Source organism: Thermobia domestica, chromosome 2, assembly GCF_964235325.1.
Source record: "Thermobia domestica chromosome 2, izTheDome1.hap1.1, whole genome shotgun sequence".
NCBI lineage: Eukaryota > Metazoa > Arthropoda > Insecta > Zygentoma > Lepismatidae > Thermobia > Thermobia domestica.
In genome coordinates, this window is record NC_137455.1 from 296,636,235 (window position 1) to 296,655,251 (window position 19,017).

The window sequence follows — 19,017 nt, forward strand, 5'->3', positions numbered from 1 at the left end:
TGAATTTGCGAAACAATCCGGATGTAGAAATCTTTGCAACGTCAACTGAGCTTTCTTTCCGTGTGCTTACAAGGTATTGATGTCGAGAGAAGTTTCTCTGCATTCAAGGATCTCCTGAGGTCCAAGCGACAGAAACTAACATTCGAAAACATAGAAATTTTGTGCATAATCAAGTATAACCAGTTCCTGAAAACCCAGTAGTATGTAGTAGTTTCTCAAGCCACAATATTGCTAAATTATTATTATTATTTTTAATATCGAGCTAGTTTTAACCATAATTTTCTTACAAGAATGTTGAATGTTGTACACGTTTAAGATTAAATAAAACAATTTTGCAATTTATGTCAGTTGTTTAAAGCCAAGGTTTTAACAATATGCTGGTGTAATGAATGAATGTCCATGTAATTGTATACTATAGCACTTAATAAAGATATCCTATTATCACCTCTTTTTGCACCTTTTTCAATGATTTTTTAGCCCTTTTATTCGCGCTTCCTACCACATTTTTGCACTTTAAAATCGGTTCCCTAATTATCACTATGTTTAACACTTGTCATTGGCATCATTTTGTTTATTTTCCACTCAAAGTGCCATCAGTGAACCTCAATCACAAACGTACTTTTTCTTAAAAGGTATTAATTGGTAGAATTTATCATTTATTTAACTATATATATATATATATATATATATATATATATATATATATATATGCCGTGACATATTTAGGATCTTGTCGCGGGGTGGCTTGAGAACCAGTAAGAAGCATTTGTGTTGGATTTATAATGCGAAAAATAATAATAAAATTATTTCGGGGGCGGGGGTGAGCTTTAGCCCCATAGCCACCCCCATAAATACGCTACTGTCTATGTATGTATGTATGTATGTATGTATGTATGTATGTATGTATGTATCTATCTATCTATCTATCTATCTATCTATCTATCTATCTATCTATCTATCTATCTATCTATAATTCTCTTTCTACCTTTCTTATTCTTTCTTATTCTTCACATTGACTGTAGAGTGACTTAGTCTTCCATCTAGTCTATTAATTATGTTTTACGAACAGGTCGACCAGTTTATAACGAAACCGGAATAAAAGTTCTAATAGGCTACTTAGATGCTTTCGAAATTTGGTTAAGATTGGTGAAATCTAATGGCTAAACTGAGAAACTTTTATCCGTGAAATTTATTTCTCAGTGATAGCTTGACTGATTTGAACCGTGATTGGAACTAAGATCATTGATAACCTACTTAGATAACCTGTTGAATGTAGTTGAGATCGCTGAAGGTAAGCGACCAAATTTGATCAATACAAAAATCAGCAAGTGGCCAACATTAACTGATTTTTTTATGAAACTGCCTAAAAGAAATATCAACATCTACATGAAGAGGTATGTGGTATTCTTAATTTACTTAGGTGGCCTGAAAAGTTTGGAAAGGTCATAGGCCAAACACAACGTTAATCAATTTGGATGAGCTTTGCAAGACGGCGTCTTTAAGATTCATAGCGAAGAATTAATCAAGAGCAGGAGGAAAGAATGATTGTTCCGTCGAAAGTTATAAGTGAACAACAGTCTGCATTAAATGACCATGCTCAAAGGAAATTTAAAATGAAAATAGACGTGTACTATCCGCAACTACCATAAAATTACTGTTATATTGGGTATGAGTGATACTGAAAATAGTTCATAATTTTAACATTGCTGTTGACATTTTTGTGAATCTTTCCCAAGAACATAGCACTAATTACCAGCAGGGTGATATATTAGACGAAATAATATCACCAACAACAGAAACAGAAATATGTCATGTACCACTGGACTGGACTCAGAAGATTAGGTTTTACTTTATAAATTCAGAAATAATTTCTAACAAGGTAAGGGTCATTATTTCTACAAAAAACTGACTAAACATTCCGAATATGTATTAAATAATACACTTGGCTATCAACTTATGTTCAATCATGTAGAAAGAACACAGTAATGGAAACGATGATGCCATCTTAAAGTTCAAAGATTGACTTTAAATGCTATTCAGAGCTGCACCTTACGACTAGAAGTTGGCTGATATACTTACTTACATTGTTTTCTTCAAATAAGAGAATTAATACCATATTGCTTTCACGAATTGTTTCTCCACAGTCCTACCAGTATTCAGTTACATTTTATATCAAGGTCCATTTGACAGAAAGTATTATGCTAAGTAGAATATTCACACTATGGAAATATGCAACTTTTAATCAAGAGGCATAAATATTTCTGGAGCTGCATTTTAGAAGTAAACAATGTTTTTGTTACCTAAAAATGTTTAAATCTAAGATTGCAATTTGTCCCATGAAGAATATTTCTTGTTTCATAATGTATTTATCTGAAGGTATAAAGGTTTTATGAAACTTTCACAGAGATATTCCGGGGAACAGTAACAAAATATCTCAATTTTGGTGGAGAGTGCAACTTTGGCACTTTCTATCTTAAAAGTGGAATTTGGCGGCAATAAGATCTGAGTGCCAAGGTTGCACTCTCCCCCGATATTGAAATATTTTGATATTGTCGTTCGGCTTGTTTTTGTAGAAGTTTCATAAAACCAATATTCTTTCCAGGTAAATGCATTATATATATATGAAAAATGTTATATTATTGTACGAATCTGAAGGTAGTTTTATTTTCAGAATTGCCCCACATTTGAGACGCGTATTCTATTGTAAAGCGATAAAACATGGGACCGAGAAGGAATGGAATTTCTTGTGGGAACGGTACCGAAAATCCAATGTGGCTGATGAGAGAAGTACTATTCTATCCAGCCTTGGGTGCACCAGACAGCTCTGGCTTCTTCAACGGTAAGTTACTACATAACGCATCAATATATAAACATTATATTCTGTTAAAAATAGTTATCTATCCAAGAAGTAAAAAGATTAGTTCCAGGTTAAAAGTAAACTACATAGATTCTCATTTTCATTGAAAATATCGGTGAAATCAATAACAAAATAAAACTTCTTCCTTTGAAGTTTTAGGGCATTATTTTGTCGAAAGTTCTTAAAGAGGTAATATTTTTTATTACACTAGACCAAATTTCTAATTTTGGGTGATTGGTAGTGTTAGCTTAGTGGTAGAGTGCTCATCTTTGTTACTTGCGAGTCTTTGGGTCGATCCTAGCTTTCGTCAAATGGGTTTTGTAGTGGACAAATACCTGAACATGGGTTTTCTAGGGTTTCTCTCGTTTCTCTCTAGTTGGTGTATTCTGCCATTTTATTCATAATCACTTTCCCTTAGCTCCGGAACGTACAGTTCGGACTTTAAACTGAAAAAAAAAAACGGATAATAGTATTTCAGGATGTATTTTAGACAAGTGTATTCTGAGTAAATTAGTTTTTCTTTCACTCCTTCTCATGCTGTATAGTTCCGATTCCTTTTGACTAACGGCATACTTGCTGAACGTCAACATTATCTCGATACACTTGTTTGTTTCTTTTATTTATAATAATATAAGTTATAATAGGATAAAACTATAAAGTTTTCATAAAGTAATTACTACACAGTACTGAGGATCGTTACTGCCGCCGGAGGCGTTCACTCGCACAGTCTGTCAAAAAAATTCCAACTAATTATTAAATGCTTCGTGAATCTTAAATCCTAGAATTTTCCGACACTCCAATTTGTCGCTACATACTGAATAGGAATTGCTGTTGTATTGCATGTACGTTGTCCTGTGTGTTTTCCTCTCACAAGTCAGTGAGCATTGTGTTTTAAGTGTTAGACGTAGGCTTGCTAATGTATGTAGCAGACTGTCGATTATCCTGTATCTACAGAGTAAACATTTATCAGTGGGTCTTCAAAAGCAATCGAAACGCGAGGAATGACAATTCTCCATGAGTTTCTCAACTGCCATAGTTATTAGTCAATTGCCAGGCATCGTGATAAAATACGCTCCCTACAGTTATTCGAAAAGTACTAATAATAAATCAATAAATTAGTAGAGTGTGCACATTTGCTTTTAAAGAAATTTTTAAGTGTAGCACTATATCAATAGTACCTGGCTTATGAATTTCGAGCCGAATTTCTGTACAGCTTACGCCAGGTATTAATAAGCTAATGTTGTCGTAATAGAATTTTTATACTTTTCTCTTTGGTTATCAACTCACTATAGATTCACACTTTTATAGATATACTTTTCAATTTAATGGAAATGCTTACACTTTGAAACACGTCAGATATTGATTTGACAACAGCAGGCAGGTGGCGACCGCAGCGCTGGGTTGTTGGTGGTAGTATGTTAGTTAAATCTTCATACTACGTGAAGAGCAGTAGAATGGCAGTGTTCAGCGATCTGAGTAGACGGTAATGGCGTATAAGAGACGGCTTCCCTCATTTCCCAAGAGGACAAATTGTAGGCACTCGGTTATGTGGTCCGAGCGTGATGGAAGTAACATGTGTGTCGAGTTTGCTTCGAAGGGTAGTGTTCAAGGAGATTACCTACAAATTCACGGAAAAACGACATCGTCGAAGCGGAACAGTGGTCGGAAGATATACATCTGTGACGGGTACCGCTAAGCATTATAGCAAATTGTAACTCACAACCGTCGAGCGACTGCGGTATAAATAACAGAGGAACTCGAGCAGCACCTCCCACAACCTGTGTCTAAGATCATAATCTACTGTGAGCTACATGACATGACATATAGGTTCGGGTTCCACTGACAAACCACTAATAAGGAACCGTAATGCTTTGTCATGACGACAATGTTGACGCGAACATGCAACATGGACCGATGATGACTGAAAACGTATCATAAAGTTGAGTAAGTCATAGAACACCTTCTTTGAAACCATAGGCTGTATTTGTCCGTGAAGGACGCGCAATGAAGCATATGGTTCGATATGTCCTTGAACAATCGTGTAACATGATGGTGACCCTTCCATGCTCTGGACAGCAATATTCTGGTTTTCAGTGTTTTCTATGATGACCGTTACCGACCGATTTACTATCCGTGCTTATATCACTATTTTGTGGGATCATGTGCATCCTATTGTGAAGGAGTTGTTTTAGGGGAATTACATCAAAATGATAATGCCCCCATTCGCACAGCTGAAGGTGTTGATGTATGGTTTGACGAATATTGGGGTCTACACAAAATTGTTCAACCTCAGGACCAGAACATGTAGGTAATTGAACGTTTGTGATCCGTTGTGGAGTCACGAACCCAGCTCAGATTTCCACCTGAATTCTCTCACGGAACTCAGTGATATATTACACATAAAATGAAGAAATATTCCGCTTACTACCATTCACGGTCTCTATGAATCCATGCCACGAAATAACAGAGCTATTCTGAGGGGAAAATGCGGTCCAACGTTAAATTGATCTCGTACGTTGTACATTTCAGGTGTTTTCTTTAAATTAATGAGCATCTGTAACATAACAGTGAAGTTGTATTAAATATCGTTACAATTATACAGTTTGCGTTTTAACTGTTTACATAATATTGTTTTGATCTTGCAATTCAACAACTATTCAGATGAAAATAATTCGTGAAATAGTTACTTCATATGCGAGCATTATTTAGGAAACTTCAGTAGTAAACAGTAATTTTAATTTTATTTCCATTCTACGCAATAATTTGAACAACTTGTATAGACGGTTAGATATTATACTAAGTTCAAAATCTGTACAGAAAACAAACTTTGCCATGCCATCAATCCTCAGTTCCTCTTAATTTTTTAAGGGCTAAAAACAAATATCTAAGATATTTTAATGTCAGTAGTACTATATAAACGTAAAACATTTCTAAAACTGAATTTGTTTCAGGTACTTAGAATGGGGGATTTCCAAGGAATCCGATATTAGGAAGCAAGACAGTTTTTATGTGTTCTCTTCTGTGTGTAGAAACAAAGCGGGATTCTTCTTAGCCAAGGACTTTCTTGTGAAAGATATCAAGAAAATCTACGACTAGTAAGTATAGTAACTTGTAGTTTTGAAACAATGATTTTAAGAATTTCCATAATGGACATTTTATTGTTCTTTGGCACCTTAGAGTGTACGATTTATCATTCTATTCTTCTTTCAGGCTATACACTGAAATCTGTACAACCCCAAATGATTCACTTTTTATATTGGTTTTAGAATCGACTAGTATTTTTGTGTACTTACTTAGATCGACTTTTTTTTGTTTATCTCTCCTTGATCCAACCTTCTACTTTGTTCAGAAGAACTTTTCAATTTAGTATATGCACGTGGACATTTCTTACATAGACAGCTAAGATAGGATTGAGTAATATTGGCGGATGAGGCAACTCTTTAAACGAGGTGGGAACTAAGATTAGAGTATCGGTTCATTAGAATATTGCTGTGCTATCTTTATGAAATGTCGATGGATCGAACAGACACTATCAAAGCAATAATAGATACGTACCTTTACGAAAATGATCATATGAAGAGTAGCATCATCCGCTAATAATTTTGTATCCACTTTGATATAGAATAGGCATGTAGTAAGAAAAAATTAAGGATGTAGTGACGATTAAACTAAAATGAACAGTCAGATATAGAGTAATCAATAGACTAAATATATTCACAAATAGAGTAATTCTGGGGTGGGGGTGAACATAGAAAGCATGAAATTGAAAAAATCTTACACAGAAATGGTAGCACGGCTGATTGATAATTATATATAAATAGGACAGACCTTCTACATTTTGAAAACACAAATATGGTTCGTGGGGGTGAAGTAAATATATACATAGGGGTGAAGTGGTGAGAAGTGTCCTCGATATAATGTAAATAACAAGAAACAAACTGCTATATAACGAGTATGCAGCTAACGAAGAACACCGATATGATGTAAAGGTACATACGCTATTATTGTAGAAATGCTTAAGAAGCATTTCTAGCTATTGTAGAATTATTGTAGAAATAGACATGCCAACCCGAGATCCTGTCCAAAGTATCGACCGTCTCGGAGGCATTGAGTTGTTTGACCTTACAAGAAAGAGCGCAATATTTGAGTTCCCATGAGTTCCCAGTAGGTCTTGAACTCAGGTTTCTCCTATACGAGACTGTGGTTTGGAGGTCAGACAAAAAATAGTTACATATATATATATATATGGAATGATTAACAGGGCTATTCACATCACCCTAAAATATGTTAGACACTTTCCCCACCTCGTCATCTTTTTTTTTCAAAACATGTTTTGTAGCTTTATGTTCGCAATATATTGAGGAAGATCTATATACATGCGCACCTAATAATCGCCTTATGCCGCTGTGGAAGTATTGGGTGCAACACGATTACATCAGGAAAGAATTGCCCTAATTCGTTACTGTCCCGTATTACAATAGCAACACAAAAGGCTACAAATATACTCACCTTCCAAGCTGTTCGTACTCGCTGCATTCAATAGCTCGCTTCTTTCCTCTGTACACTACCTTTTTTGTCAGTCCCAGACTCAATACTGCACACACAGGAGTTGTGCAAAATCAGCGCCGATCATGTTTTGTTGCCACATATCATTAACCTTAACTCTTATTCGCTTCACCCCTATGGACACTTCCCCCTGAATGTAAAGAAAATGCATAGTATTTTTAATTTAGTGTTTATATTATTTAATTTTAAGTTTTAATGATTTTGTTTAAAAAGTATTAAGAGAAGTTGAAATATCGGGAACGATTAGTGAGATAAATGCGTGGTTAATTACCAACGATAGGAAGCTATGGATGCACTAAAGGTACTGTGTTAATTCACTCGATGTTACTAGTACATCTTGAGTAAACATACGAGTAATTACTCCATGTTATACGTACTGAAGTTAAAATAACCGACATGATCACGGACTATGTGATTATAATATAAGTAGACTTCGGATTTTTGCATATTTGCATGTTTTATTCCTGATGTGATATTGATATGCTCTTTAAACAGAAATTCGTTTCAGTTGTTTTACGGTAATATAGCAGAGTTTTATAGTGCATATATTTGCATATTTCGGAGGTTAGTGCATGTTTATATCGTTCCTGCATATAAATGCATATTTAAAGGAACGACCAAATTGATAATTTTTAACGACCAACAACTTTCCTCAAAAATGGAATTTCAAGTTTCTAATATAAATAGACTTAAGTATTTAAGTGGTTAATTGTTATCGGTTTACAATATCTTCCAAAGTCTGTGAAAGAAAAATAAGAAAAGGATGAATGATTCATCCTCCACAGAATTTATTCTTGATGGTGCAAAAATGTTCAAAAATTCGTCACAATTCTGAGCTAATTAAAATTCGAATTTGAAGATGTCGCCGTACAGATGATCGAAGTACCCAAAATTTTGAAATAGTCCTCCCTCATTTATTTGAATGATACAGTTTTTTTCTTGGATGGACAGAAATTGAACAAAATTCTGAACAAGTCAAAATTCGAATTTGAAGATGTCGCACTACAGGTGATCGAAGTGGCCAACATTTTGAAATAGCTCTCCTTTCTTGATTTGAATGGCACAATTTCTTTTGATAGTACAAATGTATGGAAATTAGACATAATTCCAATTCGAATCCAAAATTTTCAGCTAATTAAAATTCGAATTAGAAGATGTTGCATTACAGGTAATCGAAGTGCTTAATTTTTTTAGATGACTCTCCCTAATTTATTTTAATGATACAAAATGCTTTGTTGCTAGTGCTTTAATGCACAGAAATTGAACAAAATTGTAAACTTGTCAAAGTTCGAATTTAGAGACGTCGCACTGCAAGTGATCGATCTGGCCAATTTTTGAAATGGCCCTCCCTCGTTTATTTGAATAGCACAAAAGCTTTTCTTGGTTGGACAAAAATGGACAACATTCTGAGCTAGTTAAAATTAGAATTTGAAGATGTCGCACAACAGGTGTTCGAAGCGGCCGAAATTTTGAAATGACTCTCCCTCGTTTATTTGAATGGTACAAAGTTTTTTGCGTGGACAAAAATTGGACAAAATTCTGACCTACTATAGTTAAAATTCAAATTTGAAGATGCACTACACGTGATCGAAGTGACAAAGCTAACTTGGCGTGAATTGGGATCAAACTAGAGACCCCATGCACCAGAGGTGAACACACTACCACTGAGCCACCGTGGCCCCTTCTGTTACTTTGAATGGTGCATCTTTTTCTTGGGTGGACAAAAATTGGACAAACATGTCACACTACAACTAAATGGGCCCGAAAAATCTAGAAGTTATCTTCTGAAACAATGGATTGAAGTTGAGAGACATTAACAATTCAAGAAGAAAATATATTTTACAAAGTGTATGCTAAACAAGTAATATTTTCAAAGTAAGTAAGCTTGTTTAAAGAAAAGGACATTTCTATTTCTCACAACAGCAAAAGCTCAAACTTCAGAAGCGCTTATTCTTTTGGCCTTCTTATATTCTCATACCGGTTTCAAGTCTGGTAAGGAGTTTATACGTACAACTATGAAACAACCCAAATTTGGATTTTTTTCATACTCGGCAGAGTTCATTCCAAAAAAACCGTTCAAGAATGTATTCGAGAAGAAATGAACAACCCTTTTGAAATATTTGCTTTATAAAATCTAAAACTTGTTACAGCAGTTACTTTCTGAAATAAGTTCTCAAGTTTTCCTTTAAGGAGTTTAGGAGACTATTAAAATAAAAACTTGTGTTGCTTTGATACACCTCTGTCTCTCGAAATGTATCAATAACTTTAGCTTCGTCACATTTATGATCCATGCCTCGCTCAAATCACTTTATTCCATCTAAAGTATCAATATTATACATTGTAAATTATTGCTGTTTGAAACGGACAATGTTACGCTAGAAGAAAATATTGGATGCAATATTGGATTTACACATAATTGGCTACAAAAAGTAATTTCAAGTGATTTATTTTCTTTTAAACAATAACAAGGTTTTCGAATGCAGGCTTTTAATGCAGTAAAAACTGCCTTCAACAGGCCCCGTATTAAACGGAAATTTATTTAAGTGGAAATATTTCACGCTCCCATGAATTTAAAGGAATAATAATAATAATAATAATAATAATAATAATAATAATAATAATAATAATAATAATAATAATGGCTATATTATCTTGATTAGACGGAACCTGTGTTGCGAACAACTGATGTTAATATATGCTTTTTAACGTAAATTTTCAAGTTCTCTAATGCAGCGTTCAGAAAAATTTTAGACATATCTGTGAGAAGTTAGGTATATGAACTACGTTGTGTGTAAAGGTCTTTGTTTATTTGTTACACTAGACATTTAACCTTTAGTCCACCGCCAAGTAAGGCCCTAGATACCGTGCGAGTTTTTGAACGAAGTGCAATTTAAATAGTAAATTCCAAATACCAATAACTCGTTCTCTAGATGGTCTAGATACATGGAACAAGGAGCATAATATATACAATAGATCAAAAGGGAGACTAAAGTAGAGGGAGGAGCGCTGAAAAGGGCATATTGAAGTCGTATGTATTTTTTTTTTTTGTTCACTGTAAGTTTTATGTGTATTAATTCGTAGCATAAATAAATACTTTAATTGAATACGGTAGGCCTATGTACAAGATTTTATTTTCTCACTACGTCCATTACATGTATGTACCTTATTTATTTTTCTCATAGATCTATCTTCCTTAACTTAGAAACCTTTAACGGAAATTTTTGTGAGTCCTGTTCAATTTCGCTAGGCAGGTTTTATTATGTGCTTATACCAGAAGTGTTTATTTGCTTCTCTGAGTATATTTATTCTTTATTCACAGATACTTGGAGTATTCTTTTTTATTTGTAAATTTATATATATATATATATATATATATATGTATGTATATATATGTATATACATTAACTGGATGTATTTTGATTTTCACATACTGACTATCTCAGTATGAGCTGTTTGAACTTAAAGAAACCGAATGTATTCAAGAAGCCTTAGACGCTTGTGGAGCTAAAAACATTAAAACCGACCTTGCATTTATCAATTTCAGTTCAATTTCAAAGATCATAACGAGATTAGAAGAGCGATGATTAGGACTTGGAGTGTATTTGAGCTGTTTGATTCAATAACGAAATAGACGCCACCAAGACTAATCGGACAAGCATTTCTTCGAAACGCACAGTCAATAGACGCGAAAAATCCTGCCATAAAATTCTTATCTAGTCTAAATAAAGTGTTCCTGGGAACAAGGACGCACGAATTTCAGATTTATCGGCAAGTAACATTGCTTCTTTGAAATACTGTCTCTTCACGCCCGTGACACGGAAGGGATATTTTCAATGTACAGTAATGTTTTGACTGATAAATGCAGGTTTTTGCCAGAAAACAGCGAAAATTACACAGTTGTATATTGTAGCATGAATGCATTATAGCTATGTACCAAGTATATGTAGTTCAAGTAATACAACTTTTTTCTCTAAAGTAATAAAATTCCTCATTTAACTTTAGCTTTTGATTGGTGCATATTATAATTTTTAGTGCATATTTGCACATTTTCAGTGCATATTTTCGTGATTTTTAGCGCATATTTGCATGCATATTTTGCCGTTTTTTAGTGCATATCGATCCGAAGTCTAAATATAAGTAAATGTTGTAATGGTGTAGAGTAATAGACTGTCATGTGATGAACCATTTTGCGTTGTATACAGCGAAATGTAATGTTAAGCCAAAAGACTGAGCTTACGTAATTATTGAAATTTGTTATATGTGATGAAAATCAATTAGATATTGTAGAAGGTAATATGACTGAGTATGGATAGATGAACGCAATGATTATTTGAGAATCATTACACGTAACTTTACGGTAATGTGGCCTTCTTGGAAATGGCCATGGTCAATGGGGCCTTTGAAACACCCATGGGTTGTAAGGTACGGGTTGGCATCCGTTACAATATGCTGATTTTTTTCCGATTATGCATTCTTACAGTTTATGCTTGCTGGGTATAGTTCTGACTACTATGATGTTATTGTATCATTTACAGAATATTTAAACGCAACATTAACATTTATGACAAATTGGAGTATTTTGTATCTGTGCCTATGCACTAAGTTGCGATAATGATGAATTTCGATGTCGATTTTGTTCTTTTTCTAATTAGAAAAAGAGACAATGATATATATATATATAGTTAGTTCTACGAGAATTGTGTGAATACGTCGTCCACATTGTTCTTATCTTCTTTTTAAAAAATAATACTACGAATAGGTAATAGCAAATACGTCGTTTTAGTGATCAACGTGCGGAATTCGTTAGAATTTCATAATGGATATAATCATTTCCTAGATTGCTCCGACATATAAACCACGTCAGAAAGTAGTAATGCACTTTCATATATGTAGAAGTCGCCCGTGATGTATGGCAATTAGATTCTTACTTATGCTGAGTATAATTGATTCTATTTATAGGGAACGTATTTCAATATTTGCTTCCTGTTGCTAAGTTAATGTCATAGTCTCTTTATTCTACTACTATGAATAAATTATTATAGAACGATACATGTATATTGTAAAGAGAATGATGAAACACTGTGATTAATAAGAAATATATGTATGTGTTACAAACATTGCTTCGATTATGGATTAATAGTGATTACCTCAATTGAGATATAATTATTACTGCGCACAGAAAAGCGCAGTTTCTGATGAACGATAATTTCAAGCAGACTATGCAGATAATTTCAAGCAGACGCTATGAGATTATTATATATTTGTTTTTTGAACTAGTTTTATGTGGTTGTTTGGGAGGTATTCCTGACTTGGTAGATAATTTGTCATATGTACTCCAACATATCTGCAATTCTTAATTTCGGATAGATATAAGTTGACTTAAGCTAGCGCAAACGATATGTACGTTAAATTTCGATGGTTAACACGGGGCTGAGTTTACCATTTAGAATATAAGTAGGTTATTAGTTGAGAAAGTAAGTCAATCGTTAATTTCTACATAATTTACAGGCTTAGTCACTGGCTGTTTGCTCAAAGTGTTTCGTTAATGAAAATGGAAGAGGGGGACTGGGCTGGAGATCTTGTTTAAACATTTAACAGATCGAAATGGGGTTGAATAATGTCTTAATCATGTTCTCCAAATTTTGTTTTACTTGATCTTGGGTAGTATGGACATGTCTAAGCTATGCGAGGCGTGCGTAATTGTTGTAGCGTTTCTATTATCACACTAGTAGTTAGGAACTCGTATCATTGATTATATTGTCATTAACTATGCCTCAGCATGTATATGCTACAACGAAATTCTCAAGCATAAGTATAACATAGTTTATTTCAAATCTATTTTAAACATAAGTATACTTAATTTTCCTCATCTCGGCTTATAGTATTTGATCGTTCACTGAGATATGTTTTATGCAGTAAGTGTAGCGAAATAATTAGTACTTCATAAATTTTTAATCAGTTTCTATAAAACAAATTGAAATAGGAAAATATATTACCTTATTTATAATATTATTAAAGTACAGTATAAAAATATTTACAAATGTTTTGTTGAAATAAGATTATTGGTACTATAGTAAAAAGGATTTCTAATTATTAAAGATCATTTACATGTGTTTATTAATTTTCACAGTTATGGCGAAAAATCGAACAGACTATCAAGGTTCATCACATCGGTTGCTGCTTACATGAATAGTGAATCGGATATGAAACAGGTAAGTCTCCATCACAGTTGGGTATTATATACAAGATTATCTAAATAATGTAATGTACACCTTATATACAACTAAAATATAATCAAGTACCATAACTGTGATATGCATGTCGGTTATTAGACTTTGAAACTATGTTATGCGTAAGTGTCGGAAGAATTATACAACGGTTTTGTCCTTCGTCTGTCTTCGGAGTAAATAACCGTAAGAGATATCGAGATACAGTTTTATGCAATCGATTAAACGCTTCTTGGATAGTTTTCATATCCTCTGTTAACCCTCTCTTTATGTCGGAAGTGGTTCTAATTACACATTCCGGTTTCAACATTTATCCCCGTAAAATAACAGATAACAAGAACGAGGTCAGTGTCTCAAGATAACATATTAGGATTAACTACAACGCTCTAACAGAATCGTAAGTGTTTCAAATACGAGGTGTGGCAATTAAATAATAGGACTAGTGTCATAAATGTGATGTACTGCAAAGAAAGTTACAATTGATTGTTATCCCCTTCAATATACTCCCCTCCCCTATGTATACACCGCTGCATACGTGCTTTCCATTCTTCAAAGCAATGCTGTAGGTCATCAGATGTCACACTGTTCAACAACTCTTTCGTTTTTCGTTTCACCTCTTCCACAGACTGAAAATCTGTTCCCTTCAATGCACTTTTCACTTTTGGGAATAGATAAGTCACAGATAGCCAGGTCTGGGGAATATGGAGGATGGTCGAGCACAGGCATGCGCATGGATGCTGAAAACTGCTACACAGAAAGGGCATTATGGGTAGGACCATTGTCTTGGTGGAGGATCCATGCATCATTTTTCCACAAATCCGGTCTCTTTTTCCTTATTCTTTCCTTCAGCTTGATTAGGACTTCTTTGTAGTAGGACTGATTCACTATTTGACGCTGAGGCACCCATTCAGTCATGATGATACCCCTGATATCGAAAAAAAAAACCGATGAGCTTTGCTTTCACTTTCGAATTCCTCTTTCGTGCTTTTTCATTCTTGGCGGTGTGGGAGTCTTCCAGTGCATGGATTGACGCTTAGTCTCGGGGTCATACTGGAAAATTCATGTTGCACCACATGTGATGACACAAGTTAGCAAGTCTGGGTCTGCTTTGAGTCGTTCTATGACGTCACAGCAAATGGTCTTTTTAATGTCTTTTGTTCTTGAGAGAGGTTTTTCGAGACAATTTTTAGCACAAACTTTTATCATGTTTAAATTATCATGCAAAATTTGTCTTACTGTCTCTTTGTCAATGTTCGTCGTATCTGCGATCATCCGAATGCTCAGACGTCTGACTTTCCGCACAAGTTCATTAACTTTCTGGACATTTTCGTCCGTTCTTGAACTCAAAGGGCGGCCGGGTCGTTCATCATCTTCAACCTCCTTCTTACCTTCTGAAAATCCTTTGTACCATTTGAAAACTCACGCACTTGACATAGCATTGTCAGCATACACTTCTATTAACATTGCACAACATTCCCTCTGTGTTCTGTTTAATTTCACCTGAAATTTGATGTTAATGCGCTGCTCAGCTTTACTGTTCACTATGATTCCGGCACTACTACAGAACACTGTCCTCTTCATGCAAGCCTGCAAAGAAAAGAAAAGTTTATAGAATCATGAAAAAAAGGTGGCTGCTCATGAAGGTTCAAGATCAACAACACATCATTAGCTATATTCCCCCATGGTCCTGAACTACAGGAGGTGAGCAGTCTCGTTATTTAATTGCCACACCTCGTACACTATTACTTCGATTTCAATACTGATTTCTGTATAGCAAGAACAGTAAAAGCTATCAAGATGCCGATTTTTTCAATCGATTCAGAGTCTCAAGATAATATATAGTGACTATCCACAACACTCTACCAAAATCGGAAGTGGTTCTAATTTACTATTATTTCCGATTTCAATACTGATTTCTGTAGAACCAAAACTGTCAAGATGCAGTTGTTTGCAATTAATTCAGTGTCCCAAGAATAGGTTCTATCTCCTCCGTAAACCTTCTACTCAAAACAGAAGTGGTTAACTAAATCATTTCCGGTTTCAACATTTATCGGAATAGAACGAAAATGGAAACCTATTGCATGAAGTGCTGTTTTGCGAACGATTCGATGTTACAAGGAAACATAACATTGCTATCCACAACACTCTACCGAAACTGAAGGTGGTTCAAATTTAGTATTACTTCAGGTTTCAATACTGTTAATCCGTAGAGCAAAAACGGTAAATACTACTAAGATATATTCTTTTTGCAATCGGTTCAGTATCACAAGAGTAAGTTTTATCTCGTCTATTGAAGCACTATAAAAACCAGAGGTGGTTAAAATTAGTCATTTCCGCTTTCAGCGTTTATTGCTACGTAACAAACACAATAATAGATAGCGAAAAGAACTTTTTGCAAACGATTTAGTATCTCAGTGCAACATATCGTGACTACCGACATCACTGTACCAAAACCGGAAGTGATTCAAGTTTAGCTATTATTTCTGGTTTCATTACTGATTTCCGTAGAGCGAAAAGGTAAAATATATCAAGAGGCGGCTTTTCGCAATCGATTCAGTGTCCCAGAAATAGGTTCTATCTCCTTTCTTAGATCTTTATTCAAATCTGGAGTGATTAAAATAAACAATTTTTGGTTTCAAACCCTCAATGCCATAGAATAGAAACAGTAAGGAATAGCGAGTAATGGACTTTTGATACAGATTCAGCATCTGACAAACAGGTAATATCCTTGACCTTAATACTCTATTGCAACTAATACTTATGTATGCACTTCTTCAAGTTTGGATATTAAATTCATATAATTTGTAAGTCTTATAACGATTTAAATCGTAATTCCAAGTTGACTTTCTGATTATTTAGTTAGACGAAAACTTTGCATAATACAATGAATCCATTAGTGAATAAAATCTCCTAGATGCAATTTGTGTACAGTTTCTTATTTTGGGCAAGGTTTACGAAACTTGAAACAACTATAACAGATTCCACCTGAATTTTTGATTGTAGTGGATGGGAGACTCTATCCGAAAAGTAAGATCACATGTACATAAGAAACTTGGACTAATATATTTTACCAATATTTTTATAATAAAATGTTTTATTCCTCATATAGCATTAGTCAATGGTTATTTTAGTTCACAGTAAAGAAATGTTGATAATAAACTAGCATTTCTTTGGCAGTCATATTTGAAACACTATTGTTCTTTCAACAACAATAGCAGTCTTTGAAGCATTTGCCTTGCAAATCCAAAGTTATTACTTTTTCGAGAACAATAACACCCTGTCAGGACCGTTGAACGTTTAAGCAACAATATTGTGTTCGCAAAAGTTGTGAATTAGTGCTGCTCGTAATGAATTTAAAATTAATAAAGACCACCTCCAATTGTTCGGATCGCATGCACTAATCGGTAAATTGTGAGGTTTATTTACAGTTTGTTCAAATTGAATTTTTATATCACAAAAATTTATAGTAATAAACGTATTCAAACATGAATAATACATAAAATACCTTGAAAAATACAAAAGTTGTGAAAAAAACGTATTTATTTAATTGTAAATGAAATGTTTCAGTTTTACGTCTCACTGAATAATCTGTAAACTGAATCACAAGATGTTTAATAATTTTTTATTATGAAGAAAAATGGTTAAATGATAATGTGGGAGGAAAAGGGAGAACCTCTAGAAAAGCCATGAACACAATATTGTTCACACAGATTCACATCATCGAATCTTGGACCCCTCGCACTAAAGCTTTATCAGTTAACCACTGTTACTGTGTTCTTCAATTGTAGTTTAATTCGTCATGTCACAAGCCAATACTTGTGCGGTATTCATATATGCACATTCATATGTCTTATTTACTGGTTTTATTTGGTTACTTTTTTTAAAGAAAAAAAAAAGAATTGAACTTCCAAATTTATTAACAATTTGTCAATATATGTAAGTAAAAAAACATTGTAGTTAAAACTGCCTTATGCGCTGTACTTTTCGTATTAGTTTCTTTGGCAACATAAATTTCACGTGACATCGGAAAAATAACGGATTATCATTATGATTTACAATTCTTCCTTACAACATGATTAAGAAATTACTCAAGATAATAAGATTAACACTTTTAATATTAAGGTTTCATGCCTAAGTGATTGTGTACATTTTAGACTTGTAAATTGTGAACATTGAACTTCAAATTGCCCCAATTCAGGTTATTTTAGGTATTTAAAATGTAACAAACAATCCGATCGTTCACTGAGAGAGAAAAAAAAATTCTTAAAAACGAAAGTAACATGCGTTAACATTGTGATTTGTAGACTCAGCGTTTGTCCGTATGTCCTACCTCAAAAGTATAATTGAATGTGCGTGCTATCTGTATAAATGTAAGACGTGATTTAGATTACTTCATACGCTACAATGGTACCTTCTTATGTACATCAAAATCTCGTTCTCTGGTGTAATGATAGTATGTAGCATACGGATGAAGAATGATGAAACATACATACTTGATCTTTGGAAAGGACAAATGTTCCGTTCGTTTTAATTAGTGGATACACAAGATGAGAAGATATATAGAAAAAGTTCGTATCACTTAAAAAAATACCGCGACAGTTACAAAAGGAATCGACAGATGGAATAGTGCTAAGAAGTAGAAAATAGTGTTTCTACCTTAATCCCTAGTATATATTTTGCATCCGATAACTTGCAAACAACAGAATAATAATTTTAACATGATCTTGAACATGTCCCTTGTCTATAGATTGTAAAGCAAAAACAGACGAAATGATAACTATTTCTAATTGTACACAAAAAATATGACAGGTAAGAGCTGCAATTCTTGTCCGTAAAGAATAAAGTACGAAAATACGTTTTCTGGTTTATTTTTGACCTATCTTGTCATTTCGAGTGTTAAGCAGTGGATAGTTTTCAAATTTAAGCATTACACTTCAACGGCTATCGTTTTTCCCATTACAGTTGAAGAAGTTAACTGAAGACAATAAGATCTTGCTTCATAGAAACACGTTGGCTGTGCAGCAATGTTTGGAAAGAGTGGAAACCAACGTAGAATGGATGAAGAAAAATTACGATACAATCATGAATTGGATAGACAAACACATGGACGATCCTAGACTTGAAGTATAAGAGGAGAAGATGTATAGAAATTAATTTGATAACTTCTTTAAATTTTTATTTTATGTCTCTCTTATCAATGAACCAGGGGTGTGGCTGCAGTAAAATTAATACGAAATTATAAATATAATTGACATTTTTAAGTATTTAAGTTATTTCCTATTTTGTGTGAAACTACGTACCGTTAAAGTGCTTTTGTATATGAGCCTTGTATTTTTATCTGGATATTAAATATTTTTTTCCATAAAA

At 33.9% G+C, this 19,017-nt stretch overlaps 1 protein-coding gene across 5 annotated transcripts in view; it reads left to right on the forward strand.

Moving 5' to 3' along the window:
• The window catches only part of LOC145678596 (aminopeptidase N-like), a 124,039-nt gene extending 105,022 nt beyond the window's left edge, over positions 1 to 19,017 (forward strand). For all 5 annotated transcript variants that reach the window (XM_081748936.1, XM_081748939.1, XM_081748935.1 and 2 more), the window contains 4 exons: positions 2,672 to 2,839; positions 5,809 to 5,952; positions 13,554 to 13,635; positions 18,613 to 19,017. In XM_081748936.1, coding sequence (XP_081605062.1) covers positions 2,672 to 2,839; positions 5,809 to 5,952; positions 13,554 to 13,635; positions 18,613 to 18,780 — 562 coding nt within the window. In that variant the 3' untranslated portion in view covers positions 18,781 to 19,017. The remainder of the gene's footprint in view (positions 1 to 2,671; positions 2,840 to 5,808; positions 5,953 to 13,553; positions 13,636 to 18,612) is intronic.